Below are 14,087 nucleotides of genomic sequence, written 5' to 3' on the forward strand. Positions count from 1 at the left end.
GGTATGTGTTAATAGTTGAGATTATATGCAAATATTTTTCTTGTGTTCGTTAGTATTCGATTTTGGACCAAATATGAATAAAAGATTCTTTTACTAAAATATTATTTTCTGAGATTAAGAATTTTGAGCAAAGTAAAGTTTTAAATATTCATGTATATACCTTGATTGTATGGTAATTATTATTATTATGATTTTTATTTGTTGTAGTAATGTACGCACATATATCTCATAAAGAATAAAAAAAATGTTTTATGTACATATATAAGCAATGGACGTATGTTTATATTTATTTATTGTTATATGAATTATATGTATTGCTTATATGCGGTATGTATTTACACAATTATTGTGGGGTATTTCCCTACTTGTGTTGTGAGAAATATTTCTATAAGAATTGTACGTGTTAGTGTCAAATTTGTATAATTTGACTATAATGTGAGTTCTATCCTATTTAATGTGGTATGAATTTTTCTAAGAATGCTTTCAAGGACAAGAGTAATTACATATTGGTATTATTTCAATATATCCTTTTATGAGGACGGTTTAACATCAAGATATGATTTTGTACTTTATAAAATATTTTCATGATGATTATGAACAAGCTTTTATGCTAAGTTATGGAAGTTTTGATTAGAATGTGAGTTTGTTCTATTTAATTGAGAAATGAATTTTCTAAGGAAAATTTCAAAACATGAAATTTTATATTAGTATATACCCTTTTGTGGGATTGATTTAAATTTCAAGTATGAATTATTTTTTAAAGAAATTATGATGCCTATGAGCAAATTTTACGTCAAGTGAAATATTTTCAAAACTTATGGAAGCTATGTGAAATTGTGTAATTGTGAAATTGTGAATATGTGATTACTTGTTGAGGAGTACTCGGTAGGAGCAATCCACGGGTACTAGGGCACTATGGTGTGTCCTGTTGAGGCGGGTCTGTGTACCCCAATTTCAGGAGTAGTCAGTAGAAACCTTATCCTGGCTACTAGGGCTGGTAACTTCCCAATGAGGCTTGGAATCCTCATTCGGGGGTGTGCACACTTAAGGTTAGAGTCTGGTTTCCATTAGAAATGAGAAATGTGTGGAGTGTTCGGATGTGTGGGAATCACCGTTCACTAGGGCCTAAGAATAAAGGATCCTGTCCCATTTATGTGTGATTATTGTGCTTCCATATGTATTTTATAGTGTGCAAGTATTGCACAAAGTAATGTTTTTAAGAAATTTGAGAATTTATGATTTTTGAAAAGTATACTATGGTAAATAAAGGATTAAATCCTATTATTTATGAAAATGGAAAAAAATGTGGATATTATGGAATTTTATGTGGAGTTAAATAATTATTTATGTGAGTGAATTGGTATTTGATTCTTATTACTTATGAAAATGATAAGTTGTGAAAGTACAGTACTTTATGAGGAATTCAATGATTGTATGATTCTTATGATACGTTATGCAAAATTATAATCCATGATTATTTACTATGTGGTTGAATTGAGATAAGCATGTTCTAATGGATAAAAAAAAAGATTTATGTGGATGAGTATAAAGAGATCATATGGGGTTAATATGGAATTATATGCTCCAAAGTGCTATGTGCTATGTGCAAAACATTTTACGGGGTGGAGTAAGTCTTACCAGCCGTCGCGCTGACATTGTTTTCCCTCTTTAGTTGATTTTACAGGTGATGATTACATAGCATTGGCATGAGAGTGATCCGCGCTAAATTTTTAAGCTTGTAATTAAATCCATTAGAATTCACCGTTGTATTAATTAGAAAGTTGTGATAGTTATTAGTTGGTTTTAGCCTGTGCGTTTGAGTATAAGTGAGATACTCAAGCGTGGCATAACGCCCCTTTTTCCTTCTTGTTGTTTAAAGCTTCCGTTGTTGTATAGTTGAATTTTAAATAAATAAAAAAATTTACCCGTATTTTCTTGTGGAAAAAGTGGGGTGTTACAGATATCCATCATTAATGCTATTGTTCCAACCCTCTCCCTGTTTCCAATTATTGTTCGGTCTTTGATTCTGTCCATAAGCATTGTAGTTGGAGTTCCTTTGGTAATCTACCGCCTCAACTTGCTCAGATGCAGACGGAGAAGTGCAAATATTAGTATCATGAGGTCCTCCACAAATGTTACAGTAAAGTGCCAAAGCCATACAAGGCTTGGGTTTTCCTTCCATTTTTTCTACCATAGCCTGTAGCTTTTTGATTTCGTGATTCATTGCTTCTATTTTTGCCTCGCTCGCCACATGATTATCAACTTCATATATGCCCCCGTGATCTCCTCGTCGGTCGTACCAACAGGATGTATTCTTCGATATTATTTCAATTAGTTCTTCAGCTTCTGGCAAGGCTAGGGAGACAAAGGCACCGCTGGAGGATGAGTCAAGCAACATCTTTCCTTCATCTGTTAGCCCTCCGTAGAATGAGCTAATCATGTCCCATGGGTGCATCAGATCTTGCGGGCATTGTCTTTTAAGAACCTTGAATCGTCGCCAAGCCTCTCCCAAACTTTCAAGCCTTCTTTGCTTGAATTCCTGTATTAGCCTTCGAATCCTCATAGTCTTTGTGATGGGAAAGAACTCGTTCATGAATTCACGATGCAACTGCTGCCACGATTTGAAATGATTGTCGTCTTGGCTTTCCAACCATCGTGTTGCCTCTCCTATAACTGAGAATGGGAATAATTTAAGTCGAACTATCTCCTCACTAACGCCTTCTTGCCTGTACATCCCACATGCTCGTATGAACCTTGTGATGTGTGCATTGGGATCTTCATATGGTAATCCCGAGTATTGACTATTCTGAACCAGTGTGAGAATAGTTGGATGCACGTGAAAGTTGACGTTTTCCATCGGCGGTACATAGATCGAATTATGCATGTTAAAATCAGGGGTCATGTAATCTGCAATTGATCTTTGCGGTTTCTGAGGAATTCCATAGTATTCTTCTTCACGAATGTTCTCTTGATGATTTGCTCTGTTAGCTTGTGGTTCTTCAAGAATTGGTTCTTCATGGTTAATTGGTGCTTGTGGAACAATTGGAACTGGGGGTGGATTTGGTACATTTGTTCCTCTTCCTGGTGGATTTCTTGTTACGCTTGATGAAGCCATTTGTGATCTTTTGGTTTTTTTCCTTCTAGTTGCTCTATTGATTTCAGGAATATAGGGTAGTAAGCCTTGATTTCCTTTTGCTCGCGTGTGCATTCACCTAGTAAGATTATCAATGAAACAGAAATTCCACAATTGACTAGAAGTAGTCAATTGGGTAAGTAGCAAAAACAATTGAAATAGAAATAAAACAAAAGAAAGTGGTATGAATTAACAATGCTCAAATCTAGCATTCATACAATCAAAGTAAACAAAACATATGACAACCAATTGCCCTCCCCGGCAACGGCGCCATTTTGAAGAATGCAGTATTGTGTAGGGGTTAATTCGTCAAAAGATATTTGTGTTAAAACGGAAAGTCAGTGACTCCCCGAGTGTCGGTCTCGAAGGAGGGACGTGGAGGTGTGTCAAAGGTTCGGGTGTTTACTTGATTGAGTCATGCATGGGATTCGAGTGTGGTGAATGGTGGTTTGTGAGTGAAAGGAGTTCATAAGGTTTGGTTTGAGTGCAAGAAAGTAAAAAAGTAAAAGAGTTTGGAATATGTAAAAAGGGACAGGGATTGGATAGTGCTCATATATGTTGCATTGTGGTGTGACTAAGGTAATGGATAGATAATGCAAGTGTAACACCCCACTTTTTCCACTACCGAAAATACGGGTATAATTTAATTTTTTTTTATACAACAACGGAAGCTTAAACAAGAACTAAAAGGAAAAAGGGTGTTATGCCACGTTCGAGTATCTCTCTTATACTCAAACGCACAGGTAAAACCTACTACCAAAATTAATATTACAATGGTGGAATCCCTAATGGTACAATAAAATCTTTATACAACGATTCACTCTCATGCCAAGTGCCATGCCAAATATTTCCTGCAAAAACACTATGGTAGAAACAAAGTCAGCACGACGGCTGGTAAGACATGCTCTACCCCGTAAAACATTTTGCACATAGCACTTTGGAGCACATAAATTTCCACATAACAAATTTCAACCCCTTAACATGGCATTTTTAATCTCATCAATATAAATCATCTTTAATCCATTAGAAGTATATCTTGAGGAAATCATACACATTCAAATATGTATAAAAATACATACCAAAAATATCTATAAAATTTCCAGGAGATAAGGTCATTGCCTATTTCATAACCCAAAATCGTTCAACAACTATTTCCTCAAGATTCACCATATACAATCCTTATATCAATTGTAACCCCTCGGTTTTTCCGACAAAGTTAAGGTTCGAGAATATAGATATATTTTTTTTAGCTATGATATTAGGAGAAGGTCTCTCGGTGATCGAAAGAATTTTTTTTTTCCCTACTAAGTTATTAATAAGCTGCGAACTACGTACCGGTCACGGACCGTAACATTTTTAAGGATGTAGATTCAGTTCGAATTTTTCCTAGAAATTGGATTATTAAGTATCATACGATTAAGCCTGAACTTCTAGTTAGTTCAAGTAAAATTTTAAATGGACTGTAAGGGCTAAATTGTTACGAACCCTGTACCTATATTTCGCGAGATACCGAAAAATTCCCAATTTTGGTGATTAGCGACGGGATTATTTTTAGGATAATTTTGGTGTTAGAATTTTCCCGAATTAAGTTATAACCCTCCGAGCTTTCATCTGATTTAACCATAAACTGGCCAAATAAATTGTGATCTTCCTAGAGACTCCATAAGGTATTGACATGTGGCAACAAATCCTAACTAAGATTGGGTCATTAATGGCATGTCACATAGGTATGGGAGGATTGCACTTGTTGCTTAACTCTCAAGCCAAAACTCACATCACTCATCTCTCCTACTCCCCCACATTTTCGAATTACACAAGGAAGAAGAGGAAAGAAATTGTTTAGTCTTCCATTGTGATCAAAGAGCTCCCAAGCATTTTTCCAACTCAAGTGTCTTCGATGTACCGCCTCTTAGAGTAGTTTGGTTGGTTGGGGAAGTTCGGGGTAGAACTCTTTTGTGTATATGTATCCTTTTGTAGCCATGATGAACTTATTTGGCTAGTAGGTTATACTAAAACTCTTGTATATAGTGGTAGCTAGTGCAGCTACCCCTTTTGCTTATATATATATGAAGTCAAGTTGGGTAATGGTGATGATGTGAAGTAGTTTTCCTTTCCCTTAGCCTGTGCACCTAGAGCGAACTCCGCATGGTTTCGGCTGGGTTCGGTCTAGGTGTGGCGGTAACTACTCCGGAGGTACGGTATAGCCGAGCCGGGGTGTTACAAGTTAGTATCAGAGCCCTGTTTCGAGTCAAAATTCTAAGTCAAACTTTTGTTCGAGTCAGCTCTAGTTCGAGTTAACCAAGTTTCAAAGTCAGTTTAGGTTCGTTAAGACCAATCTAAATCATTGTTATGATTCGGCGAGTACAAGTTCAGAGCAGAGCTGGAACAGAGGCCGGGTGGCATAAGAAGGGGTATATCGCTTTTTACCTCGCAGAATCTTACGATTCTGGTCGTGAAATAATATGATCGATATCTATGTTTTCTTGCATGCGTTGTGAGTAAGCATGCTAGCGTAGCGCGCTAATTATTAGTACACGTTGTTGAGACCCTCGCTTAGAGGGTATGATAAAGGCGAATATTAGGAAGAACTGTATAGGACTTGAGTAGGTGCTATACTAACTGCTTAACTAGCTAATTCCGAGAGGACTCTTATACCTTGAATACTAACTTAGGATCATCGTTCAGCAAGGATGCCACCGAGACGGAATGCACCTGCGGAGAACGATAATAACCTCTCTGCGATAGATCGAATGGTTCAGGCCATGGAAAGGATGGCTGAGTTGATGCTAGCTCAGCAAGCTCAAAACCAAAATCAGGGGCAGCCGAGAGTGGATTATGCTAAAGCGATAGCCAGCCAACAACCACCGTACTACGCAGGCGAAAAGGATCCGGTGATTCTGGAAGAGTGGTTCCGAACCTTCGATAAATTACTCAACGCAGTGAATTGCCTTGCGAACCAGCGAGTATCCTCGGCAGTTTATTACCTGACGAAAGCTGCAGACAATTGGTGGGCGACGGTCGGACCTACTCTCCTGCAAGACCCAGCCTTCGGTTGGGAAGAATTCAAGGTGGAGTTGAGGGAACAGTTCTACACTGAGCGTATCAAGGGGATTAAGTGTGAAGAATTCCTACGATTGAAACAGAAGGGAGCAACCATTCAGGAATACTACGATCAGTATGTGGAGCTGATGCGGTTTGCCCAAGAAATCGTGCCGGATGAGGCAAGTAAAGTAAGGAGATTTGTTCGGGGTTTGGACTGGAGTATAAGGGGAATGATCGCACCCTTTATGTGCTCTACTTTAAAGGAGGCGTATGACAGAGCTTCGGATCACTATCAAGTATACCTGGACTAGCAGGAAGCCTACGGCCGGAATAAGAGGAAGGCTGACGACAATTCTCGGAAGTTTCCGGCGGGAAACAAGAAGGTCAATTAAGGCAGCTTCAATACAGTGCAAGGAAGAGGAGGATTTGATAAGGGGAAACGTTCTGCTTGCCCAAGATGTGGGAGGGATCACCCCGGCGAAAACTGTCAGGGGATGAAAATCAAATGCTACAGGTGTGGTCTGTTGGGGCACAAAGCCGCTTACTGCCGAAATCAAGAAGACAGTCCCCAAAAGCCCCTGCAGCATGCGAATCAGGGAAGGAGATTCAATGGGAATACCGGCTGGAACTCCGCAGGAGTAGGAGGTCAGAGGACCAACTTCCAATCTGGGAATCCGGCGAACGCCACTCCCGGTTCCAACCACAAGGGGAAGCAGGTGATGGGAGAAAGCAGTGGAGAAAAACAAGGCAGGATTTACGTCGTCAATAGCGCTCAGGCTCAGGCTAGCGACGCCGTAACTGGTACATTCCCCATAAACTCAGTATTTGGATTAGTCCTATTTGATACCGGGGGCTACCAATTCATTCATATCCTCTGCATTCGCTGATAAAATAAAGTTAAGGCCTACGGCTAAGTTAGATCTCAACGTCGCAACGGCTTCAGGAGTAGTAGTATCCTGTAAGGATGGTTATGATGACGTTGCAATAGAAATAGCGGGACTTAACTGTCCCGGAAATCTCATTCGTTTCGAACTTGAAAGCATCGTTGTCGTACTCGGGATGGATTGGCTGGATAAGTACAAAGCTCAGATCGTGTGTAATGAGCGAAAAGTTGTACTGCAAGGACCAAAGGGGAGAAGAGTATCCTACCGAGGAGTTGGCAAGCAACCCGAGCCACGGTTGTTGACGATACAAAAGTTAAAGAAGTGCGTTCGCCAGGGATGGGAAGCATATCTTTGTTTGGTGTAAGACGCCGGAGTAGAAGAACTCGAGATGGATCGAATTCCAATAGTGCGCGAATTTCTCGACGTATTTCCCGACGATCTCACCGAGATGCCACCAGAAAGGGGAGTGGAATTCACCATCGATCTTGTACCAGGAACCTCGCCTATCTCAAGGGCGCCTTATCGAATGGAACCCAAGGAGATGGAGGAATTAAAGGCACAATTGGAAGAGTTGCTGGAGAAGGGATTTATTAGACCAAGCGTATCACCTTGGTGCGCACCAGTGTTGTTCATGAAGAAGAAAGATGGGAGCCTGCGACTGTGCATCGACTATAGGGAACTCAACCGAGTCACAGTAAAGAACAAATACCCGTTGCCCAGGATCGATGATCTATTTGATTAGTTGAAAGGAGCGGGTGTATTCTCAAAGATTGACCTATGGTCAGGATATCACCAGGTGCGAGTAGCGAAAGAAGATGTACCTAAAACGGCGTTTCAAACGAGGTACGGACACTACGAGTTCACAGTCATGCCATTCGGAGTTACTAACGCCCCAGGAACCTTTATGGACTTGATGAACCGAATTTTCCTTCCGTACTTGGATAAATTCATCGTCGCTTTCATAGATGACATCTTAGTCTACTCTAAGACCACGGAGGAACACGAGGAACACCTCAGAACAGTGTTATGAACACTGAGGGAAAAGAAACTTTTCGCAAAACTTTCAAAGTGCGAATTTTGGAAAAGAGAAGTCGCATTTCTGGGTCACGTTATCACCGAGGAAGGAATAAGGGTGGATCCAGCCAAGATACGAGCGGTAATCGAATGGGAAGCGCCCAAGTCAGTTACAGAGATCCGCAGTTTCTTAGGTTTGGCGGGTTACTATCGGAGATTTGTTCAAGACTTCTCAAAGATAGCAAGACCACTAACGAATTTACTCAAAAAGACAACCAAGTATAGTTGGAATGATGAATGCGAGCAGGCATTCCAAGAGCTCAAGAAGAGGTTGACCACCGCTCCAGTGTTAACCCTACCTGTCGGAACAGAAGGTTATGAGTTGTACACCGATGCGTCTCACAAAGGACTAGGATGTGTCCTCATGCAAAATGGAAGAGTAATAGCGTATGCTTCTCGACAATTGAAAACTCATGAAGCTAATTACCCGACGCATGACTTGGAACTGGCAGCAGTGGTATTCGCTCTCAAGATTTGGCGACACTATCTCTATGGAATTTCATGCAAAGTTTATACAGATCACAAGAGTTTAAAGTACATCTTCACTCAGAGAGATCTCAATTTAAGACAAAGGAGATGGTTGGAATTGATCAAAGACTATGACTTGGAAATTCAGTATCACGAGGGCATGGCAAATAAAGTGGCTGATGCCTTGAGTCGAAAAACGAACCATGCTCTTTGGATATTACCCGAGCAGTTGTGTAAGGAGTTTCAAGGACTCAATCTGGAGGTGAAAATGAGTGATCAAGAGGAGCAAGAGAAGAAATTATGTTACATGTCGGCTACTCCAACCCTATTTGAGGAAATCAAGCGAGCGCAAGAAGAGGATGATTGGGTGGAGAACATCAAGGAGAAAATGGTCGATGAAAAACATGGGCCATTTGAATTACACCCGGATGGGAGTGTAAGATTTCAAGGTAGATGGGTAATACCAAAAGGGTGTAAGAAGATAATGGAGCAAATAATGAAAGAAGGCCATTACACGCCTTATTCAGTTCATCCTGGTGGGGACAAATTGTATAAGGACTTGAAACAAAACTTTTGGTGGTCGGGCATGAAAAATGATGTAGCTGAATTTGTGGCAAGATGTTTGAACTATCAAAGGGTCAAGGCAGAAAGAAGTAAACCCAAGGGATTATTGCAACCGTTAGAGATTCCGCAGTGGAAGTGGGACTCAATCTCTATGGATTTCGTGGGAGGTTTGCCTAGAACCAAGGCGGGAAACGATCAAGTTTGGGTCGTTGTCGATCGACTAACCAAGACCGCGAGGTTCATTCCGATGAACAAAATATGGTCAATGGAGAAATTGGCAAAAGCCTATGTGAAGCATGTGGTTAAGCACCACGGGGTGGCACGAGATATCGTTTCAGATAGGGACTCACGATTTCTATCACGTTTTTGGGGAGCGTTACAAGCGGCAATGGGCACTCGACTCAAATTGAGTACGGCTTTTCACCCTGCCACTGATGGTTAAACGGAGCGCACAATACAAACGTTAGAAGACATGCTCAGAGGTTGCGTACTCGATTTCCAGGGTTCATGGGATGAACAGTTGGATCTAATAGAATTCTCCTATAACAACAGCTACCATGCGAGTATTAAAATGGCACCTTATGAGGCATTGTACGGGCGAAAGTGTCGAAGTCCGCTGTGCTGGGGCGACAAGAGCGATGTCGTTACACTTGGACCTCAGTACCTCCAAGAGACTATTGAAGCAATCAAATTAATTCAAGGAAGGATGAAAGTCGCGCAGGATCGACAAAAGTCGTACGCTGACTTGAAGCGACAATTCACGGAATATCAGGCTGGAGAGAAGGTGTTACTGAAGATTTCACCCACTAAGGGAGTTAAAAGGTTTGGGAGAAAAGGAAAGTTAAGTCCTCGTTATATAGGACCTTACGAAATTCTAGAAAGGGTCGAAACTCTAGCCTATCGACTGGCCCTACCGATTGAGCTTGATAAAGTACATAACGTGTTCCATATTTCTCAACTCAAGCGGTATGTACCTGACGAATCCCATATATTAGAACCGGAGGAGCTGGAAATGGACGATTCGTTAACCTACGAGGAGAGACCAATTCGAATCTTGGACTCGAAGACGCGAGACACGAGAAGAAAATCAGTCAAAATGATCAAAGTACAATGGTCGAACCACAGTCCCGATGAAGCTACATGGGAATTGGAGAGCAATATGATGGGACGTTATCCGGGATTATTTAATTCAGGTTAGTGGAATCGATCTAACTTCTATATGCCTGACTAAATTATATGTTTAGATTAGGCATGCTAGAAATTCATTTTAGGTAGGAGAAGGGTAAGTAGAAATCAATGAATGACGAAAAAAAGTAGTTTCGAGGACGAAACTATTTTAAGGGGGGAAGACTGTAACCCCTCGGTTTTTCCGACAAAGTTAAGGTTCGAGAATATAGATATATTTTTTTTAAGCTATGATATTAGGAGAAGGTCTCTCGGTGATCGAAAGAATTTTTTTTTTTCCTTACTAAGTTATTAATAAGCTGCGAACTACGTACCGGTCACGGACCGTAACATTTTTAAGGATGTAGATTCAGTTCGAATTTTTCCTAGAAATTGGATTATTAAGTATCATACGATTAATCCTGAACTTCTAGTTAGTTCAAGTAAAATTTTAAATGGACTGTAAGGGGTAAATTGTTACGAACCCTGTACCTATATTTCGCAAGATACCGAAAAATTCCCAATTTTGGTGATTAGCGACGGGATTATTTTTAGGATAATTTTGGTGTTAGAATTTTCCCGAATTAAGTTATAACCCTCTGAGCTTTCATCTGATTTAACCATAAACTGGCCAAATAAATTGTGATCTTCCTAGAGACTCCATAAGGTATTGACATGTGGCAACAAATCCTAACTAAGATTGGGTCATTAATGGCATGTCACATAGGTATGGGAGGATTGCACTTGTTGCTTAACTCTCAAGCCAAAACTCACATCACTCATCTCTCCTACTCCCCCACATTTTCGAATTACACAAGGAAGAAGAGGAAAGAAATTGTTTAGTCTTCCATTGTGATCAAAGAGCTCCCAAGCATTTTTCCAACTCAAGTGTCTAAGTGTAGGTAAGACTTTAGACTTTGTTTGGATTAAATCATCCCTAGAACTTAAGTGTAAATTAATGGTGCATGAAAATATTGTTGTTATGGTGACATTTTTAGGATCCTTGGACTCAAAGGAAGGAAACTAACAACTTCTTCGGTTTAAGATCTTCCAACGAGGTAAGGAATCCCTTAAGTTGGCTCAATCACTTGAAGGTGAACAAATGCTAGTAAATTACGTGACTAGGAAGTTTTACGTGAAAAAAAAATATGTGTTAAGTTGTGGATCTACAAATTGGCTCAAAGAAATTACACTTTAATATTTAGTAATTTTTGTATGCATGTTTATAGCTAGTTTATGCATGTATAGGTTGTATTTATGTCCATATAGGCTTATACTTGTGAAAATATTGAAAAAAAATCAAGTTAGTCTCTGGCAGTAACTTCCGAGATTTATTGGGAAAAATTGGTAAGGTATTTTGACTCCATTTTTCTCAGATATGTAGTTCAATAAGTGTATAACTCGCATATAAAATTTCGTAAGGATCAGAGTAGTATAAGTACGGTTTTCGAATTTTTTTCCAAAACTGGTCCAGAGAGAAAAATATTCTGGACAGCACACTGCCAAGGGCAAAAAGGGAATTTTCTGTGTTTATTCGTGGATCAAAATGACCAAAACCTTTTATGGACATCAATTACTATAAGTTGGGGTTCTACCATAAAAATTTCAAGTGAAAAAGAGTTCGGGAACTATTTTTACCGGCTCAATCTTTCGGACTGCGCCAACTGAAATCTTCTGGCAGAGAGGCTGGACGCGGTCCGGACGCCTGCGTCCGCCGTGCGTCCGCTGGTGCGGCCAGCCGCGAGTCCGCGCGATGCGGACTCGTTTTCGACTTGTTTTTGACCAAACTTTTCCCCGATGTTTTTAATCCCGAGTATTGCGATGTTTTGAAGGCCTACGGGCAATCGGGTGAATTTTTGAAGACTCAAATATTATTTTTGTGCATTATAATTACTAATTTAGAGAAAAATGGTGTTTTAAGAATTATCGTGACTCTCGTACTTGGATTTTCGTAATAGAAATAACGTTAACTAATATGTGTATTTTGGGGAATATATTCGAGCAAGTGTGATGGTTTTTGAGTCGTGTGAATATAATGAATGGTGAGGGGTTCTGTATGAATTGTTCATACTGCAGAGCGAAGTCTATTCGCTGAGTGAATGGTGAGATTTTGTATGATTTATTCATACTGCAGAGCGAAGTCTATTCGCTGAGTGAAGTGTGAGATTTTGTATGATTTATTCATACTGCAGAGCGAAGTCTATTCGCTGAGTGAAGTGTGAGGTTTTGTATGATTCATTCATACTGCAGAGCGAAGTCTATTCGCTGAGTGAAGTGTGAGATTTTGTATGATTGATTCATACTGCAGAGCGAAGTCTATTCGCTGAGTGGAGTTGTGAGGATTAATTGTCGGGTGTCTCGAATAATAGTGTGGGCGTTGTGTTTCTCACTTTTGAACTAAATGAATATTCTCGGAAATGGAAGTGTTATGTGCCGAAGTTACTTATATATTGTGGTACTATTTTATCGTTGAAATGATTGCAGGAAGACTGCGACCGTTGGGTAACGTTTATCTTTTTACTTATTATTATTATTGTCGCTTTTAAAACCTTTGTTTACTTTCGAGTGACAATGGATTTCCTTACTTAGCCGTCGCGCTAACTACACTTCGTTGTGTCCTTTACCAGATGGAGTCTAGTGTGGGCTCTTGTAGCCCGGGGAACTCTAGTGGTTCCTCAGAGTTCTACCTCCCCCTCTTTGACTATGACAGCTACGCGCACTTGTTGACGGGGGATGACCCGTATGCCCCAGGTTTCGCTCCAGATCCTCCTGCTCCAGTTTGTACTCCCGATTCGGTTCTTGCTCCAGACCCGGTCTATGCTCCTGCGTTGGGCCCGATCCATGCTCCTGTTTCTCCTCCTCCGCAGTACAGTCCTCCCCCAGCTTACCCGACTACACCCTCTCGCATTCCGGTTCGCATTAGTGAGCCGACTTTTCTGGATAGGGCCCAGTCTAGGTTTGGGTTCTATCCCATCGAGGTGTTAGAGGGGAGTGACCCCTTAGAGTTCGTGGTCTTTTATCCCTATCCTTGGGATCCCAGTCCTTCGGATTATTGGGATGAGTGGTCTATGGTGAACACTCCTTGCTACTTTTTGGACCATATCACCTAGTGCGCAGGTGAGTGGCATCTAGTATGGGATACGTACACTTTTGTAGTTGGGGAAGTTCGGGGTAGGACTCTTTTGTGTATATGTATCCTTTTGTAGCCATGATAAACTTATTTGGCTAGTAGGTTATACTAAAACTCTTGTATATAGTGGTAGCTAGTGCAGCTACCCCTTTTGCTTATATATATATGAAGTCAAGTTGGGTAATGGTGATGATGTGAAGTAGTTTTCCTTTCCCTTAGCCTGTGCACCTAGAGCGAACTCCGCATGGTTTCGGCTGGGTTCGGTCTAGGTGTGGCGGTAACTACTCTGGAGGTACGGTATAGCCGAGCCGGGGTGTTACATCAATATTTCCATATAACAATTTCCTCAATACATATCATAATAATATCTTTATCTTAACTTTTTCATATAACAATTTCCTCAATATATATCATAAGATCATCACTACTCAAAATTCCTTTAAACCAAAACTTATTCACCAATAGAGTGATTTCCAACTCTCAAAATAAATACCAAAGGAATAACTCCAATATCTCAAAATAATTATCAAATAGATAATTCCAATATCTCAAAATAAACATCCAATTATCAAATAGATAATTCCAATATCTCAAAATAAACATCCAAAAGACAAATAGATAATTCCAA

The 14,087-nt window shown here is 40.2% G+C and overlaps 1 protein-coding gene across 1 annotated transcript; it reads left to right on the forward strand.

Moving 5' to 3' along the window:
* The first annotated feature begins 5,823 nt into the window (after window positions 1–5,823).
* Window positions 5,824–6,486, forward strand: LOC116013229. The gene has a single exon (XM_031252875.1). It carries the CDS (start codon window positions 5,824–5,826, stop codon window positions 6,484–6,486), a length of 663 nt encoding a protein of 220 aa, XP_031108735.1.
* The last annotated feature ends 7,601 nt before the right edge of the window (window positions 6,487–14,087 follow it).

The sequence above is a fragment of the Ipomoea triloba genome, chromosome 3 (assembly GCF_003576645.1).
Source record: "Ipomoea triloba cultivar NCNSP0323 chromosome 3, ASM357664v1".
NCBI classification, from domain to species: Eukaryota; Viridiplantae; Streptophyta; class Magnoliopsida; order Solanales; family Convolvulaceae; genus Ipomoea; species Ipomoea triloba.